General features: G+C 34.7%; 3 protein-coding genes across 3 annotated transcripts; all 3 read right to left on the bottom strand.

The window, feature by feature from the left end:
- Positions 1-1,505: 1,505 nt before the first annotated feature.
- Positions 1,506-7,637, bottom strand: LOC140990689 (kinesin-like protein KIN-7N). The gene is made up of 18 exons (XM_073460524.1): positions 7,431-7,637; positions 7,261-7,350; positions 6,737-6,855; positions 6,517-6,630; positions 6,358-6,439; positions 6,197-6,264; positions 5,987-6,064; positions 5,532-5,674; positions 5,361-5,463; positions 5,194-5,274; positions 4,793-4,861; positions 4,666-4,725; positions 4,437-4,589; positions 3,791-4,069; positions 3,193-3,279; positions 2,878-3,036; positions 2,522-2,794; positions 1,506-2,331 (listed from the first exon to the last, which is right to left on the bottom strand). Exons 1-18 carry the CDS (start codon positions 7,573-7,575, stop codon positions 1,912-1,914), a joined length of 2,523 nt encoding a protein of 840 aa, XP_073316625.1. The 5' UTR covers positions 7,576-7,637; the 3' UTR covers positions 1,506-1,911.
- Positions 7,638-8,339: 702 nt separating this feature from the next.
- On the bottom strand, positions 8,340-14,307 carry LOC140990346 (uncharacterized). Its single transcript, XM_073460001.1, has 12 exons — positions 14,108-14,307; positions 13,434-13,623; positions 13,282-13,356; positions 12,765-12,871; positions 12,550-12,610; positions 11,606-11,665; positions 11,444-11,518; positions 10,530-10,679; positions 9,797-9,851; positions 9,322-9,444; positions 8,904-9,136; positions 8,340-8,627 (listed from the first exon to the last, which is right to left on the bottom strand). Exons 1-12 carry the CDS (start codon positions 14,137-14,139, stop codon positions 8,604-8,606), a joined length of 1,185 nt encoding a protein of 394 aa, XP_073316102.1. The 5' UTR covers positions 14,140-14,307; the 3' UTR covers positions 8,340-8,603.
- A 2,356-nt stretch (positions 14,308-16,663) lies between these two features.
- On the bottom strand, positions 16,664-18,523 carry LOC140990698 (protein PHLOEM PROTEIN 2-LIKE A10-like). The gene has a single exon (XM_073460533.1). It carries the CDS (start codon positions 18,252-18,254, stop codon positions 16,968-16,970), a length of 1,287 nt encoding a protein of 428 aa, XP_073316634.1. The 5' UTR covers positions 18,255-18,523; the 3' UTR covers positions 16,664-16,967.
- Between the last annotated feature and the right edge of the window lie 1,166 nt (positions 18,524-19,689).

A 19,689-nucleotide genomic window follows, 5' to 3' on the forward strand; every position in this document is an offset into this window, starting at 1 on the left:
AAGCCCATCTCGACATGCTCTGTCTATAACCATATCAATCAATCAATTAATAGTCTCAGATTAACAGGATAAAAAATCTCGGGCATTACATGAAGTAAAATGAATAGTGGTGGTACATGGCATAGCTGGATTTGTCTCTACTAAAAATGCTCGTACACTGTTTGTTACTTATAATTTGCAATGGTCCCTCCATATTATTTGTCATCGTATGCAAAAGGCCCTCTCTCATATTGTTATTGTGGACCAATGTTGGCTCCGGAAAAACTATTAGGGTTCACAAAAGGTATAAAATAATCCAATATTTAACTAATCAATACACAAATTTTTTTTTTTGGAATGATACATAAAATTTTGGGATACTTTTATTTGAACCAACGAGTTTCATTATCACTACTTGTCACTTTTGATCTATTTGAAATTGATAATGATAATTGGTACATCAGCAATATGGACTCATTCCAATATAGTGATATCTAGCACAGAGCTAGTTAATAAGTGGAAAGTCGATTGACTAATGCATAGAATAGGTTCATAATTTAAAATTTTTAATGTATGTTTTCTCAACAAATATAAACTTTGCTCCTTACACCTTGATGATCCTTCTCACCCTAAGTTTTGGATTTGGTTTTATTATAAGCCTACTAATTCAGATTTAAATGAACATCAATCAATTACAAATTCAGATTGTTTTTACAAACAATCGACAGCCTAAAAAAGATTAGAAAGGGACACCTTCCTATAAAATATAATATATTTCCCGTATTTTGCTGCAAAAAATTGGAGAATAACTTAGACCCTACTTTTCATGTATGGTAGCCTAATAAACAGTTGTATTATTGGAACGGCCAAACCACTTTTCTGAAACCTATCATGTTCTATATTTAGTCTCCATCACCAAGATTGAGAATTATCATTGAAGTCTTGTGGTTGTTACTGGATAAATCTTTTATCTAACAAAAAGATCTGGTGTGGTAATAATAACTGAGGTAGGGTGAGATTCTTCTTTGCTTATTGGCAAACTACTAAGCAGTAATTAATACCACCCAGAAGGGTTTAATATATTTTGAAATATAAAATTCATATGTTTTTTTTTCTAAAAAGAAAATCACATACAAATATATACACACGAGAAATAATCACTGTTACTTGTTGATACATTCACCATTGCTAGATTGTCTAAAAACTTGGAATTTTTTTAGTAGAAACATTCCCTGAGCAGATAATTTCCATTCATAAATAAGGGGTTCTGCTGGTTGGATAGGCCATGTTAAATAACATGGGGCATTTGTCATGACAAAAACAGCACAGGCCATGCCAATACTGTGGTCCTTTCATTTACACATAAAAGCATTCAAACAAATAGCCTACAATTAAGTTTCAATGCAGGCATATGTCTCTGCAGGTGCAGTGACATTTCAAAGAAAATGATAAAATAAAAAGAGATACATGCTTCAAGAAAGCTACATCGCATTCAAAAACAGAAAACACAGGCGCTCTGCTTTTGTCGCCATTTTCTGGCTTCCTTAATGAGTAAAAAATTTAAATAATACGAATATTTTTCCTATAAAATGTTGAATTTGTACTTCGAATTTACACACATAAAACTAAATAGTAAGTAGTAACAGCAGAAATCCTTCAGCAAACCTTCGGATTTTAAAATCTTTTCTACCAAAATACACACCCCCAACTCTCACATGTACCAAGAGACGCATCACCACAATTTTAAGTACTTGCACATTCCAATTCTGTGGGCATATCATAATCACATTCTATCGTACACTAAAATATATCTCTGGGTCTCCAACTATGATACAGAAGAAACATAAACAAATTATGTTGCTATATGACAATGATAAGTAATTTAGAACATGGAAATTGTACATGATACCGAAATATTAAATGTCTTCAAGATCAACGAGATTTGGATAATGAAGACTTCATGGTATCAAGTAAAGCTTTGAAGTCACCGTGGAAAGAATTTAATGACCGCTGTCGACCTGCAAATGCAATGCTAAACAATCTGATCTCTTCTTCGAGATTTTTCCTCCTACGAACTTCTGTTTTCAAATCCTGAAAAGCGTTATCCTTTTGTCCTGTTACTAGCTCGAGCATTTGAGATAAATTTAAAATTCGTTGAAGCAGCGCTTCTTTATCTTCTTTCAGAAGATGGAACTCCCTTTCCAAGCTCTGATATTTACCCTCAGAAATCTCAAGAAGCTTGTTGCATATATCCCTCTCATTTTCCAAGTCATTGCGCTTTTGTTTGATTGTTGCGACTTCATTTTCTACCGCCTCCTTCCAATAAGCAATTTGCTCTCCCAAGGTATTTAACTATTGTAAAATGTTGAGAGGGAAAACGGTAACCAAGAAATCCATCGTGAAAATATGAGAGACAAGAATTTGAAAGTCAATTGAACCAAAGATGGCAAGCAAATGAGAAAAAATAGAATCCAACTGTTAAGATAGAGAAAATTAAGAAAATTGGCTAGAGAAATCTTGATATAGATGCCAAGGAAGTTACCTTGACTGTTCTACTGCTAAGGGAACCCGTTGTATGTTCATCCTTTAGAGTTGATCCATCTGGTATTACCAATTTTGATATTGTGCTATTCAACCTCTTACAGAGCATACTGCATTGCTCTTGAACCGACAAATAGTCAATTGTGGGGGATGGTCCCTTGCCATCCGCAAATGTTGATAGATGAAATTCTAAATTTGAGAACAGGCACAAGCCAAGTTCACTTGTTGTCGATAGTATTTGTGCAGCCGCAGATCTCTCATCTGAAATGAAGTCCTGATCATGCCAAAGACAAATATTACCATTTACTGGAAGTATACAATTAAATGAATGATTTTAGAATTTTACGAAGGCATCACCTGTAAAATAGAAAATACGTCTTTGTAAATATCTTTACAATTCGTCATGAGCTCACACAGGTTCTGTGGAAATTCTCTAATATTCAGTACCTCTCGTTGAAGTTCAGATACCTCCCTTGTCACTTGGTTATTAAATGAAACTTGTTCAGCATATCTTCTCTGAGAAGCATGTAGTGAGGCATAAGATGAATATGAATTATACATACAATCAAGGTAATTAATTATAGGAACAAATTAGAATGTTATTTTCAGTGCATTCCATTTACACAGCCCTTTCTACAGATTTAGGACAAATTTACAGTTGCAGAAACGCACCTTAAATTCATCTCTTTCCTCAACCACAAGGTTTAGCTGTCTTTGGAGATTTTGAATCTCTTGACTGTAATTGTCCGTTGATAGATCCTGTGATAGATACCCAATATAAGAACATACTAGCATCTTCCCTAAGTTTCATAGATAAATGAGTTAGAAAGGTACATTTTTTTCAACTATAAAACATTATCAGCAATGGAACTCTCAAAATCAAATATGATTTCACAGAATTACATATACTCTTTCCAAATCCATATTCATGAGAAGCTCTAGGGAATAGGAAAACTCACTATATATTTAAGATTTAATACTATTTATTATATGTATTAGACCTTCAATCACAAGTTCTGGACAGAAATATGTCCTTACATATAAACTAGGTGTCGACCGATGATTAAAGTAGCCTGCCATCAACAATGCCCAGGACGGCTAATAGAATTAAAACACAGCATTGGCAAAGTTGGTGGACAAACACAGTCCAATCACTCGAGTCACATTTATTCATCAATTACATAACAGAAAGACAACAAATGATACGATAATTCAGAGCGAAACAATGACAATGAGATCAGAAATTAAGGCAGGCATATGAATACATTACCTCACTAGACGGAAATGATTGAACTTTCCTTGCAGGAGTCATGTGGAGTGAATCAAGGTCAACTATGAAACCTTTATTCATTTTCATCCATGTGTCTTCATCAGCAAAATTACTATATGTATCTGGAAGTGGGCTAAACTCGGATTCCGTCAAGTATTGTGACCTCTTAGCGACAAATACATTGGGAGCTGCTTTATAACACGGGGTACTAAAACCTTTTTGTTGGCTCATGCTGTTACTATCCATGCTTCCAACTTGAAGGCATATTGTGACATCATTCTGTAACCATTATTAGACGCTTGTTTGAATCAATAAGATTAACCAATGATGGGATCAATAGAAGTAAGCTAGAAAAAGAAAACAAGTAGACTGTTATGTGTTCATAATTACAAATAGAAAAGGAACAAGAGTATGTCATGAGTTCAAAATGACAAAAGACATATTTCCTAGGTTTGTGGTATATAATTATTATTTTGGAGCAGCTTCCAAAATTAATTCATTTAATGGCAATCAGAACACCTGCCAGGTGGATCTGGGGTGTGCTTGTGATAAATAACAAGGAGTAAACCAAGAAAAAAGTTAAAATAGGGAAAACAGAGAGGAAATGTTCTGAAAGTAAAACCTTAAGGGCATCTCAAAGTTTCACCTGGAAAGAACTTTTCTCCGAGTCTGACAAAGAAGCCAGATTGCTTAGATTTTCAATTTTCATGTACTGTTCCCTAGTGCACTGATCATGCTCTTTATGTGATCGCCTTTCCTCCTCCAACGCTGTAGCCAGCTTTTCCCTCTCCAATTCATACTGAAAAACGGTTAATGAATTTTATTGTGGGAAGATATTAAAATGTTTGTAACTCCAAAAAATGCAAAAAAGTTACCTTGAGCATATCGTTCCTCAGTTTCAGAATTTCTTGCTCCAAGACTCCTGCATGAGATCCCTGAAAAAATAATTTTACAGAGATTATTTGTCAGTCCACGTCAAATATACAGCAAAATCATAGCTACCTGAAGTTTCCTCCTTAGTTCCTCAATTTCTAGTTTTTGTCTCTTTAACAAGGCAGCATCTGTCAATATCTGATATACATCAACGAAAGATTAACTATACCATCAGGTTCAAATAAAGGATCCCAAATCAATCCGGGGTACTGCAATCCTGCGAAAGGGTACTTTATACAAGGGTCCTGTATACTAATATTTGATTCTCAGCCATATAGCACCAAGCAAGGGTCAGACAGAATCTTTCATAGGCAGGAATGAGAAAACACTAATTTGAAACAATAAAGCCATTATTATTAAGTAAAAAACTGATAGTCTATTCTGACGAGCCATAGCTCAATGATGGAAGGAAGGAAAAAAGACCACTGAAAATATTAATATTACCACGTTTACAAGACGTCTTTACATACCTCATTCACTTGAACACAATTGGTGATCCGTTTTGCTCTACTGGCAAACTGGAGAGTTCCTTTTGTTTCTTCTATGTGAACCTAGAGATTACAGTCGTTTTCCACAAGCAAAATTGATATCAAGTAGATGTAATAGCAACATGGGAGGAAAAAAAGCAGTTGAAGACCTGTTCTGGTGCAACTGTGCAAATTATTGAAGTTTTCGCATTACCACCTAGAGCAGGTTGAAGAATACGAGTTAGCTTGCTGTCACGATAAGGAATGTGACCTCTGCACGTGAAATTAGATGAGTTAATAAACATTTATCACTATATTTATTGACAGACGTCTTTGGCTACCTTAGCTTTCCATCCTCACTTAGTTTGTTAATAACATTACCAAGAGCCATTAAGCTCTTGTTAATGTGTTTTCCTTCTTTCAGACGAACCCCTCCAGCCTGAGTTTTAGCAACTCTTTCAGATCCAGCTAAGTCAACCAAGTTCTACATCGCAAAAATTAGACAAGAAAAATGGCGAAAATTAAGATACAATCATGATATATATCATGGGATATGAAGATCAAAATAAGTGAAAATTACCTTCAATACATTAGAAAAACTTCTCAAATAAGTTTGAAAAAAGATCGTAACTTCTTTTAAAACATTGGTAATAACTAGTTTGTGTACATTGGTAGTATGTAGTCAGTACTGAGGGAAATAAAGAGAAACCGTTCACTTTAGTAGACCAATATGTTTTGTCTCAAGTGGTATAAAAAGTTGATGCCTTTTGAATAGTTCTAGTTGAGGATCACGAACCAAGACCGAGACTCGAATAGCATCATCTGAACTTGAACCCTTACTGGAGTTGGTATCCTTTTGATTGCTCTCAATTACCTAGTTCATGATAAATATTTAAGATGATATAAGTGGGAATTGGGAGATACAAAGCTTTCATTTTAAGAAACAAACACGACAAGTAGCTACTCATAGACACAACGTCAGGGAATTCAAGAGCATAATACTTACCATTCTAAAAATAGTGTGTGATCTGCTACTGCGAGCATTCATGTTAGTATCACCAAAATGCCTACTAGCTGGAAAAATAAAAATAAACAACATTGGATTCGGATAAGTAAAAGGACCAAATTCAGTTCATTTTAAATCACACTCTGATCCAAAAGTTAAACCTTCTCCAAGTTGGATAAGACTAAGAACTTGATCGACGCTGTTTACAATTTCCTCCCTAAGTCCTGCAACAAATACCCCACGCTGGAGGACAAGAAAAATTAAAAACCATCATGTATTAAAAAAGTTGTTATGATATATGTTTTGTATCCATAAATCACCTCTAAGCTCTCATGAATTTGAAGTTTTTGATTCTCCACCGCAAAAAGGTCAATTATGTCTTCATTATAAATTTCCATGTAGGAAACTCGTATTAGAAACTCTCTATCAAATGTCTAAAACACAAAAGAAAATATTTCGTTAGATAATGGGAACAATTTTTATTGTTGAAAAAAATTGATTGAAACAATTTTACTGTTTGAAAAAATTGATCTTTATCACCTGCTGAATATTAGCAAAAATATCTTTTACGGCCCTATGGATAATTCCTGGATCATTTTCTGTGCCATTCATGGTAAAAGTCTTCCCACTACTTGTTTGTCCATATGCAAATGCAGTTCCTAAATTACAATTCGATTATCGTTATAACAGTAAGAACTTAAACTAGAGCAACATATCATAAACCACACTTGAAAGAAAAAGAAATTCAAGTTTGATGCAGTATAGCAAATCACGGCACAACCTAATAAAAGGAGGTGTGTCTATGATTGGCTTTATTTTTCATCCCAAGCATTTTTCTTCATATAAAAACTTTCCTTAAATTAGTCCACATAGCTTCAACTAGCAAGAATGCCCAAGTAAAACAGAACATTTTAATTGAACTGACACCGACTTCTTGTTTGACAAACATTCTTTCATTTTTCTTTTATTCAGCATATCGTATTCCTTAAGCAATTAGTCTCAAGTAATTATCCAATTTGACCAAAAAACTCAAAAATAAATAAATAATACCGACAAGTGCTTACCGTTGAATCCTTCCACGGCAGAGTGGATAATGTTCTTAATGAGAAGCTCATAAACAGTACCATTGCTGCAATCCCGGTCGAATACATGATCTGCGGAAAAGAATAAAATTATGCAAACAGTCGACAGATCCAACTCAAAATACTTCAACATAGTTCGTAAAATAGCTCACCGAAAGCAAATGACATTCCAGAAATTGGAGTCTTGTGAACTCCATGCAGAGAAACGCAATTATTTTCAATTTTCCACTGAAAGGCATTTCCCGATCCCTCTCTTGATGAAGGTCTCACTCTCACGGCGACGCAAATCTTCTCCATTTTCAAACGGGCAGCCTTTTGGCGGTGAGGTAATAGATTTTGTTTTGAATAATTCGGAAACTCCAACGGGCGGCATTTTGTATTCGTGATGTAAAGAATAAAAGGCAACGAGTTTACAAAAATGCCCTTGTATCATCCTCGGCTTAGTTTGTTTTGGGCCCGTTAGATATTGGGCCTAGCCATTGAATATTTTCGGACACAGCACAGTAAGTCACCCATACTGTACCGTACAGAATATCCTATACCGTATATCGTATCGAAAATTACGGTATAAAAAAATTCATATCGATACCGTACCGAAAATTTCGGTACGTATAATTAGCATATCTATTATACTGAAATTGTACGATATACCGAGATTTCAATACGGTATCGATATATATCGTTTTTATACCGAAAAAAACCTTACATTTGAAAATTTTTATAAATTTATTGTTTTCAAATATTATATATTTTAAAATTTTTGTATATTTTTTCGATATATACCGAAATTTTCAAATTACATACCATTATCGTACCGAAAAATTCGGTATTGTTACCGTACCGTACCGAAATCTTCGGTATACCAAAAATTCGGTAAATTCGATGTTTTTTCGATTCGATAATCTCGGTATACCGTACAATTCGATATTTTTTCCCACCCTACCCGTGTGTTTGCATTCAATTAATTGTTTTTAGTTTAGTTTATTCAAGTCATGTCATTTTTTAAATGCGTAAATCAAGAAGTAGAGATCCAATCTAAAACACGCTTTGAGAGAATATGGTCAGTTGTTGGGTGGTAAAAAAATATCCTTTAGTCAGGTGAACTATTTCCATGGGAATAGTCACTCGGTTCTATTTATCTGGTTGTATGCTGACTAGAGCTTTTAGCAGACATGAATCATGACGATGAAAGTATTATTTTGGCAAACTGCAAATGTATTCCAAAAACACAAGCTATATACAAATGAGCTCCATCGTCTCTCTCTAAAACATTCGATCTGTCCTCGCACCAAGTCAATCAATCTTACATTGAGGTTCCTTGATGTCTACAAGTTCACTGGAGGACTCCCCTGCATTTTTCGCATCGAAACAAAAGTGAGGATCATTTCAAGCCGAGTAGATCTAGTAACTATATTTCATCATTCATATGAAAATAATTCTCACCGTAATGGTAAGAGTAAACGCTTTAACTAAATTGACTTAATGTTATGACTTTTTCCTTGAAAAGGAAAATCATGATTAGTTCCACAATTGGCTTCCGGCATCATTGAGCTTAACAGTCATTTTACTGTCAAGATTTCTGATTATAATACCGGAATGAGATCGGGAAAAATAAATTTTTTCACCTTGAATAAAAGATCTTGAGCAATGTGTTCCCATGGTAATGATATGGACATTAGGCAGCACTTTAGGGGAAGCATCTCTTCTTCAGAAGGTCGATTGGCAGATGCTGCTGCATACGCATGTTTTGCGGCCATTGATGCAACTGATGCTGCTGTACGGACAATAGTCCCTATCCCAAGTCCTTTTTTAGATATTTGAACTGGTGAGTGAGGACCTGATTCCATTGTGCTTTGATCTATCATAGGAAAAACCCAAATTATAAATGTCTAGAGCTCTAGCCAATATCTCTAGCAAATTTAACTGAATTAACCCAAGTAGGAAAATATACATCCACAAGTACCCCCACAGTGTTGAATAGAACTCAGACCAATGCTTCTCAGCCCACAGAACATAAAGATAACAAGAGAGAGGTCAACTTACCTAGAACACCAGACACAGCTACTTCAACTTCCCCACGCCCTCCAGGGCCTTTCATGTAAATCCGGTCGGTTTTCCCAGAAGAATGCCCAAGAGAGAGAAGGCTTCCAAAACCACTCCTCCCAGCTGGAACATTGAAAATATGAAGGAAATGAAAGGTGTAATAGCATTAGAAAAAATTTTCAACTGCAATATAATTGAGCATAACAATTATTTAATAAAAAACTCTCAGTTTTATACAAGGAAACTTTATAAAAGACACAAACCCAAGGGCAACCCAATAAGGTGCAGAATGGATCTAAACACTTGACAGGTCTTCCCTAACTCATTATGAAAGCATAGTTCCCAGATACTATCAAATTCAAAATCTAAACCAGTAACATAAACATCTTATAGAAGACAACATTATATCGTAGAAGTAAATACAAAAGTTCAAAACCACGGGTACAATGCATCAGATATGGGCGAAGTAAATTACCATCATATGCTTCTCGGACCATTTGATAACTAACAAAGCCTGAGAAAAGAGTGACCTGCAACCACAAGCCATACAGCTGTCAAAATGATCTTTTAAAATGTATCTGAAAACCTTGCGGCAACCAAAAGTTTCACGAGGCTGAGATCACTTTTCACATGAGAGGCTTCAATTATCTCCAACACATGCATGAACTTGCACTGGGGCGAATATTCAAGGTACAAATGCGATGCAACTAGGACGCGAGTGCAATTTTGTGCAGCAATGGCTCACGTGAGAGCAGAAAACCTTAAAAACTAGGTGTAATTCAACATGGAGTATGGAGTTAAAATACTTCCGTAGAGCAGGATGATGGCGTGTCAAGGCATCAGTCTAAACACCAGTTGGATATGAGAGGAGAGCTCCTCTGAATAGTTAATATGTGTATTGCTAGGTCGAAGTCGAACCTTGGTCTGCTTCATTTTCGAGCCTACGGACCTGGTCACACTTTAGTACTGTTTAAACTGGGTTCGGCCTGAACGTTTTTGGCTTTTCGCTGATTAACATTTGTACATTAATATTTTTTGCAGTTATTGATGAACAAAAGTAGGTACTATTTCACAACGCCTCCCACTTGATCAAGCCAAGTTAGACCGAGGCAGACAACTAGGATGGCTGTTATGGTTTCACTCAAGTGCAAAAGAATAACTATCGTATTGCTTACAATAAATTGTTTACATGATTTGCTGAATGATACCTTGGAGTTTTTTTTCTTTCCAGCACTGGTGACTGTCCCTGAGGAAGAAATGCCAGAACCACCAGATTGCTCCATATTTTCGCTGGGAAATGCTGCCCCATCATGAGCATTAAGCAGTACACAGTAGCAGTGGTCTGTATCAGTCAAGACCTGTGGGATTAATAATTTAAATTTATATCAACAAATTTTGTAAAAAATTAAAATGTTTTCGCTTTAAAAGATGTAAAAAACATCATAAGAGGTTAGCCATCGTTCATTATTCAATAATATTGTGATGATAGCCAACTTCGTCATGGAGTATTTAGTTGATTTTGTAATTTTGTGTAAAAAATAAGAATTTTAATGTGAAGAATCCTGAGAAATTTAAATAATATCAAAATATTATTATTTGATAAAGTATGCTTGTAAGATTAACACAGTAAACACCAGAAAGACAAAGCTCAGAAAAACCAAATACATGTAGAAACAACATCCCGGCACCGCCTACAACCCCCATCCTATCCCAAAAAAAACATATGATATCCCTAACTGATAAAAGTAGGGGCTAATCAAAAATCCTACTCACTCAAACACATATGAAGGGAAAAGATTAGCAAAGTCATGATCATCTCAACATGAATCGGATAACAGCACCTTTCAAGGAACAGCCAAACTGCTTGCCTGAAGGAATCTAACTTGTTATGTGTTACTAACTGAAGTGCTCAGGAGTTTTGAGAACCAAAAAAACAAAAACATAACCATACAAATATATGAGATGCACTGGAGAAAGGCTGATCCATCATAATTTTCTTAAGGTCTATATGTATCAACATGGGGCACAAAAGACATTCTTTAGAAAATAGAGATTCAAATAATGGCTTATAATGCAGAAGCAGTATGAAATATCCAGATTACATAAAAAAACAGCAACTTACCACTGCATCAAAAGTGGAATCAAAGTCATCAACCGCAAAACATATATCTGGATAGGCAGACGTTGTTTCTACTTCCTGATTGTGTGCGTAAGACTGTCACTATAACCAATAGGGAAAATACATCGATAATAAAGCCAATTTACTTTAAAGAAGAGGACTTACCTTCCTTGAATCCAAATGAAAATTAATGCGACTCGGAGATGCATACACAGTCTTTACGACCTGTAAAACAAGATATGTTTGTTTTAAGTTCTCCTGTCTTATCAATGAGGATGGAAATGAAATCCATAAAAACAAACATTGATATAAATTACATCAAGTTAAAGATATAATTATGCATGATTTAAAATACAAATATTTTGACAAAATATACATCCATAGAGGTCTTGAGAATAGGATACTTGAGCAATCTGATTGATCACTACATATTTCCAGTGATAGATCTACTCGTGCAATTGGAATCACAAGAGCAATCACAATATTTGCAAGTAAAGACATGTTTATGAACACAAGAATATGTTTTCGAGCTTCTTGCTTAAGTAGCAAGCCAACATCTAAAATGAACTCCAAAATATCCACACAGGCTATGAGCAACCATTCTTCCCTCTGGTGGAGCATTTGGTTTCTTATGATATAGGTCCTAAATTTGAGATACATGGCATACTTAAATATGTGAAAAATAATTAAAAATAACCCAAACAAGAATAAGAGAGAGAATCTGTACAAAAAAAACATCAATTTAAGATTGACTCCAAAAAATTCAAAAACACCGAATACATAGTACACCAAATGCAAAGTTTCCTTTTAAGTCGCAATTCTTATCACTGGACTTGACCAGTTTATAACTTTTTACACGTAATGGAAGGGTATCAAACTTTGTTATTGACTTATATTGGTGTACAAACACAAAAGAGGAAGCAGCAGTTCTTAAATACATAAACCCTGACCCTCCCAACACGCACATGCACACACCAACACAGTGATAATTCAACAAGGCCAAAGACCTAAATTCAGATCCCTAAACATAAATGAGGACACATCAGCACATGAGAGATGAGTTTAGATTCGACAACAAGCAGATTTCTATCCTGAACAATAGAATATACCTTATAGATGGGAGACAAAGGTTTGCCTTGGGCAGATTGATATTGTTGAAGGACCTGATGGCTGCCGTGGAAAAGAATATAGTAACTTTTATTAAAAAGGAAAAAAGGAAGATAACACTGAATCATTAAGCAAATAAATGGATTGATATACAATCAAATCTGATAAATTTTACCAATGAAAATTTTTACAGATCACAATAAGATTAAAATATTACCTGCAAATTGCTACAGTGACACTGAAGGAAGTGTGAGCGATCAAATTTAAGTAAAACGATCGTCTCCAATCTACGTCCACTGAATTATCTCCAACTAATTCATCTAACTGGTAGATAATAAAAGATTAATTTCATCTAATGGCAAATTAGCATCATCCTATCAAGCAGAATGTAAAACAGATCCAAACACTGGTATTGGCCAAGCAATTCAATTCAGCTATGTAAATAATAAAAATTATTTATTGATAACCAAAAGTCATTTTGTAGATGTGTGCATATAGAAATACATGCTCAAGATATAATCAAATAATTTTATTTTTTTAAGGTCATATACTCTCATGCCCCACACCCACACACACACACACACACACACACACACACACACACACAAATATTCTATACTTAAGAGCCTTGTTACTTTGGCCAATGTCCAGAAGGCATAGTTTAATGTCAGGATTTAAAATAGCAGGACACGAGGTACAAAAACAGGCACCAACGTATTTTGTTCTCGATTTACCTTAGAGGCCCACCTGCGCACAAAGTAGGGAGAGTTGCCTTCCACATTTCCGTTGAGTCTTTGTCCCAACAAACTCTTCACAGATAAATGCATTTACCACCACTAAAACAAAAAATGACTGATGACAACATATTATAAAGATCAGAAAATACCATTTTCCGAACAAAGAATATCATATCATCATCTTGACGACCCTGGGACTCCCTACCACGAACAAAATATAAATCAATGATGCCCCGCCAGAATCCTGAATCCATTTCCACATCCGATGTCTCTTCCTCCTCCAAAATAGTTTTCCCGATCAACTTTGAGTGTTTCCTCACCATACTCAATAATTCGTGCCTACAAAAAGTTTTAATTTCAAAGTATTATTAAGTAAAAATAATGATAACGTCCAATTAACTAGACAACATCCTCTTGTCAACAAGCGAAGCACAAAAAAACTTTTCGAAAAAGCCACAAAGGTTAGTTGTGGATTTGCACCCAAAAAAGAAGAAAAAACAGACGCAGAATTTCAATTTTTCGACTTCTTAATACAAGAACTAAACAATCAAATTTAAAAAAAAAAAAAAAAAAAAAAAAAAAAAAAAAAAAAAAAAAAAAAAAAAAACCGAATTAACTCAAAATTCTTAGAAAAGTTTACAATCACGCCGAAATAGCTCAAATTAGCAACTCAATTCCGGAAGGCACTATTCGATCCACAAAAGAAACTTGTCCCATTTCATTGAACTAATAAACACTTGGATAATCACAGGACTAGTTTAATTAGCTGATCGATGCCCTCTACACGTAAAATCGAATGAAGTGAAGTAAAATTGCAGCTCACCGTCCGGGGGTTACGGATTTATCATCTAGCATGTTTGAAGCTGGGTTTTGGAATCTTAATCCAAACAAGTAAATTTTGGCAATCGAGGTTGAATTATGATAGGTGTCGGATTACTGTTTCAAAATTACCAACGTATGCCGCGTTTGGGTTTCTTCGAAAAAAATGAGAAGATCGAGAAGAGTTGATCTGAGTTATTTTGTTTTATAAATAATTATTTTTGTAATATTTTCATTATTTTAAATTTGGTAATTTGCTCTTCGAATTTTATCGTTTACATGTGATATATATATATTTTTTTTATGAGTTGATCAATGATTTAATAAATATCCGGTTTAATTCTACCAAGTTACCCTGGGTGGTCCGACTTGGGTCCGATTGGGCTTTTGATTGGCCCAATCTTCTTAAAAGTCGACCTGATCCATTATAAATTTGGATAGGCCATCTATTTTGAGTACATTTGAATTGCATAACTCGAATTTCGTTCAGTCAGATTTTTCATTTGCCATGAGATTGACTCTATTTTTTTATTCAATCGACAATAGATTAATGAATTGACCATTTTTATAAACTAGCTAGTACAAGTTATATCTATATATATACTCGAGTAATTCAAGCTCGAGATAGTGTCGAAATAAATGTTGAGACCAAGTATATGTAAGGCTTCGGTATGCAAGATACATAAATATAGGAGCTAGATAGCTAGGTAAAAGTGGTGTAATCCATGATTAAGCGCACTTGCAAATTGGGTCTCATCATTCCGGCAAGGGGGGATATGATGCCTGCTACTTTTTGACACACACACATTAATGTGTAAGAAGAGATGCGGTTCTAGTTATATATAGAGAAGGAATTTTTTTATTTTTTTTTTTATATACTAGATTGAAATTTAAATCATTATTTTTGTTCAAAGCACGTTCTTTCTCGTAAAATTAGTTTTGGATCTAAAATCATTCGACACTAAGCAGAACACTTTTGTTTAAACAAGTAAAAGTAAACATGATCGATCATTAATTGAGTCATATCTAAAAGTTACTCCATGCATAATATGCACGCGTGATGCATTAACGTTACAAAATGAATGAGACCCCAGCCAGCACTACAAACTTTTACCTGAAATTTAATTAATTTTATAAGTTAATACTTTTCTCCTCTCTGGAATCATCATTGCATGTAATCTAATCAACCTTTAATAAAATCTCCATTCCTCCATCTCAAAAACTATGGCTGCCACCGCTTTCAAACTCAGAGCCAGCACCTCAAACACCTCAACCAGGCGGAGTCAAGCTTGTGCGGCCAAGCTCGATGGTGTGGCCGCTTGGCTCATTAATGGCTTGACCGGGGCGTTTTTTGCCTCGTTGGAACGGTGTTCTTGCATTCAAGTTTCCACGCATGAAGATGATGAAGCAACTGATATACCTTTGATCTTCGATGATGCCGGTCATCATCTGCAACCGCGTGATAGAAATCTGAACAGGAGACGAAGAATCGGCAAAGGTAAAGTACTGTTTTGATTATTGTAATGTAATCGATTTCTGAAAAATGTATGGAATATTAAATATTTATCTTCTTTATCTCCTGGTTTTGCAATTTATTATAGTAATTATTTATAAAGTTGAAGCATGCATGGTGTAGCATACATGTACGTAACTGAGGATGCTAAATAATTTCAGTGGCCGTTGTGCAATTTACCAATATCAAAGAAAAAAGGTGTCGAATTATTAACTTTCTTTTTATTGTTTTTTTTAATCTACGACGATAGTTCTTCGTCAGGTAAAAGTGCTAATATTCTATATATGGATAATTGACAAAGTGTTTAAAACTTGGGCAAAAGAAAATTTAGGGATATCATGTCCTTGGTCTCTCTTTTTAGCTTTATATATATCACTCCGTTTTAGGTTAAACGAAAAAGGCAATACTAAGACCACGGGGAAATAGGAATCATATATAAGAAAAAAGTCCCATCGAATATTAATATATATTCAATAAGCGATGGGAGAAGTGATTGAAATACATTAAAAGTGAATGAGCGAGATCAACGTGCCTTTATTTATTCAAAGGCATATTTTGATACATATATTTTTTAACTAACCATATATATAGCACATTAGAGTTACTTGGACACACTAATCCATTGCATTACATGAGAAAATGATATATATATTTTTTACCTAACCATATATATAGCACATTAGAGTTACTTTTGGTTATCTTTGATATCGTTAAGAAAAAACTTGCAAGTTGCTTACATAAGCCATGGATTCGCCTGTAGTAATTTGCTAATAATGACTAATACATATAATTTATTAGACAGGCATCCGGGTCCCTTATTACTAATAATGACTACTACATATAATTTATTCATTAGTTAATGACGTTGAGATGCAGGCAAGCAATATAATTCAGCGCAGAGCATCTTGATATCAAATTTAACTGAACCAGACACGTTCGGAGTTAGATATCTACGACACATGATACAGGATCGATCGATGTCAGGGCGTGATCAAAATCATTGAAATTTTACGAAATAGGAAACAAGACAGAAGCTGATGCGGTATAGGAGGACAGCGCAAATCTGTAAGATTCAATATCATCCCATAACTAAAAAACAGGATGATTAATATCGTAGCTGCAATCGTGAATCTGTAAGTATTAAGTATACATTCATTTCCAGAGGAGCCAAAGAACTCCTGCAACACTAGGCACGTGAAGAATCTTCATGTCCTGAGTTGCTCAACGAGTTCAAATCTAAACATAAAATTTAATGGCCATCATTTCAAGAAGCTAATCTATATACAGGCATGAAAACCGCAGAACACCTTATCAGCTCTTTGGCATACTTAGGGGAAGTCCATCAATCGTTTCAGGCAGGCAGTATAGCTCCAGTGGTTCCCACAATGTGTAAAAACAACATGAGACACATGGTGAGAATCACAGAAGATTTTGAACCAAAATATCTCACCACTTCAAATCCCCTCTCCACAACCTCATCTTGAACCACATTAAGACTTCTTTTCAAGAACTCCATCACTCTCCACAAGAAATACTCGATCACTGATCTAACCGTTTCAAATGTCACCCTACCGGTCACATCGAGAAGAAACTTACGATTGCTAGGCACTGCTAATGTTGATGACACGCTACTAATCCACCCACTTTGTTGAAGATCAATCAACCCATTCATCTCTCCCACTTTACCCAGAGAGGCCTCCGACTCAAAACCCTTGTAGCTTTTCAAGCTTGAAGCTTCACTATGGTCAACGATGGAAGAAGAATCATTTGATCCCAATCTAGGAGCTGATTTCGAACTTGTCAGTACTTGGTGAGATGTCTTAACAAGAGTTTCAACCATCCCATTACAGAGAGAAACCAAGATACTCTCCATGTCATTTTGATGTTTCGGATTAGTCAATCCTGCGAACATTTCATCGTAAATATTAACATCCATGGTTTTATCGAGATAAACTGCAACTGCAGTGCCAACAAAGGTCTTAATACTGTCTGCTACTAAAACCTTACATCTATCATCCGAAATCATATCTAACCATCTAGACGAGGTAATGGAACTTGACTTCATACATGGCGCATCTAACTGACCACTTTCACTTGATCCTTCCCAGGAACCATTACCATAAAATCCCAAAACCAAATTTCTCGCAAAACTACCAACAATCACAGAAACGAGACCAGTTCCAGCACGTGACATCAATTTATCCATGATCCTATCAGGAAGACTCAGTTTATCCATTTCTTGCATCTCGACACCACCGTTCCCTACCTTATAACCTCTTAAAATCCCTACAGTCATAGCCTGTAAAACACGGGTCACGGATTCAGAAAATTCCTCTGACCGAGAAATTTTCGACAATTGCCTTAAACTATTAGGCATTTCATCTGAATCAGATTTCAGAAACTCCTTTAAATCCCTAGATACGACAGTGATGGTCTCAGCAAAATCAGTAGCCATATCAGCCATTGAAACCAGAGATCCCAATATTTTCATTATTCTCTCTCTTTTCCTAGTCACAGAGGGTATATGGTACACTTTGTACAAACCATAAGTCGAGATTCCAACCAATCCCAGCGAAAAGATCCATTTTTTCTTCGTCAGAGCAAAATTTAATCGGCTTCTCGCCAACCTACTTTCCATAAAGCTAAGATGGAGGCAAAATAAAACCAATTCCCAAATAGCTACAAAATTACACGTCACCAACAAAAATCAAGATAAAAGCAAAGAAAACGAAAACAGAAAGCGAACACTGGAGCTCAAGTTAATCGAACCCTAACCAGAGAGGGAAAAAAAATCTTAAAAGGTTCTTCGATAATGTAAGATATGAGCGATTTCGAATACCGAGGAGCGTTTTACGGGATTCGTGCCTTCTGATCGGTGAAATAATGGCCACTTTATGATTTTTTGTAGCACTCAGCGAGAATACACCACACATGTTGAAGATGAGTCGTCGTATGTGGGCTTGTTTGTTAATTTCTTGAATGAATATTATAGCACAATTGTGGTGACAAAGGGAAAAACGGAAATGAAAATAAAATGAAATTGGTTGAGGAATGAGATGGATCATGAATATTTTCTTTTTTATTAAATAATAAAATCACAAAAATTCTTGTATAACGATGTCAATTTTACGAGACACATCTATCCTTCCTATAGGCAAGTAAAGTAAACTGAGATATATGAGCAAACAAAAGAATAACAATCAGGAATTGAAGTCCCATACTTACAATCATCATTACCGTCAGATGTTAATAAAGAAATATACAATCTTAATAAATCGACTAAATGCACATTTCTCGAAACAAAACATGCTTCGTGACTCAGTTGAACATTTGGGTGGTGTGCCACAAAATATAACATACTTTTGATTTCAAGGAATTTAACTAGTATTATTTGAGTATATGCACACAATAAAATAACATTCAATATATTTTAACTTTAAAAATTCACATGAAGTTTAATTATTTTAAAGGAGTTGGCCATAATTAATACCTTACCAAAAGAAATGAATTTCAAGTCAGAGCATGTTTCATGCAGCTAGCTCACTTCAAAAAACATCGAATTATATATTGTATTCGAAAATTAATGTTTTATTTATCTTATATTGTAATACATGAGGGAATTTTAGTATCATGACTTAATCACATGCAGAGCTACTATTTTACATCGATCTAAGCTAAATAATCAAAATAAATACAGAACAACAAAAGATTTAAAGTAAAATAAACATCATACTACTTATAAAATAAACATTTTAATTAATTATGAAATTTTTTTTATTAATCTTTGAAGTTATTAATTTTAATATAATCTTTTTTACACCAAAAAATTTGTATAAAAAGTTTTAGACTTAGCGGATTATGAAATTAGGATGTTCATAAAAAATTAGGATGTTTTTGAACAAACAAGAATCGATCATCGATGTTTATAACATATTTTGTTTTATCGCTCATGATTTAAATTAAATTTCAAATATCTACTTCACCGGAAGAACATACGAAATTTATGATCTCTCGCCATTTATTAATTTTCATTACCCATCCAATAAATACATATGCAAAAGTACCATCGAAAA

Source organism: Primulina huaijiensis, chromosome 12 (genome assembly GCF_012295235.1).
Source record: "Primulina huaijiensis isolate GDHJ02 chromosome 12, ASM1229523v2, whole genome shotgun sequence".
Lineage (NCBI taxonomy): Eukaryota > Viridiplantae > Streptophyta > Magnoliopsida > Lamiales > Gesneriaceae > Primulina > Primulina huaijiensis.

What these genes read in the sequence shown, in the direction of transcription:
- LOC140990346 (XM_073460001.1), bottom strand. Translation starts at nt 14,139, where the DNA reads ATGCTAGATGATAAATCCGTAACCCCCGGACG. An exon ending in GAAAGAAAAAAAACTCCAAG is followed by an intron (nt 9,852 to 10,529) that starts GTATCATTCAGC and finishes TTGTGGTTGCAG; the next exon opens with GTCACTCTTTTCTCAGGCTT. An exon ending in AGCTGTGTCTGGTGTTCTAG is followed by an intron (nt 9,137 to 9,321) that starts GTAAGTTGACCT and finishes TTCCTATGATAG; the next exon opens with ATCAAAGCACAATGGAATCA.
- LOC140990698 (XM_073460533.1), bottom strand. Translation starts at nt 18,254, where the DNA reads ATGGAAAGTAGGTTGGCGAGAAGCCGATTAAATTTTGCTCTGACGAAG.
- LOC140990689 (XM_073460524.1), bottom strand. Translation starts at nt 7,575, where the DNA reads ATGGAGAAGATTTGCGTCGCCGTGAGAGTGAGACCTTCATCAAGAGAG. An exon ending in TGCCGTGGAAGGATTCAACG is followed by an intron (nt 6,856 to 7,260) that starts GTAAGCACTTGT and finishes ATTGTAATTTAG; the next exon opens with GAACTGCATTTGCATATGGA. An exon ending in ATTGTGTTCAAGTGAATGAG is followed by an intron (nt 4,862 to 5,193) that starts GTATGTAAAGAC and finishes GATGTATATCAG; the next exon opens with ATATTGACAGATGCTGCCTT.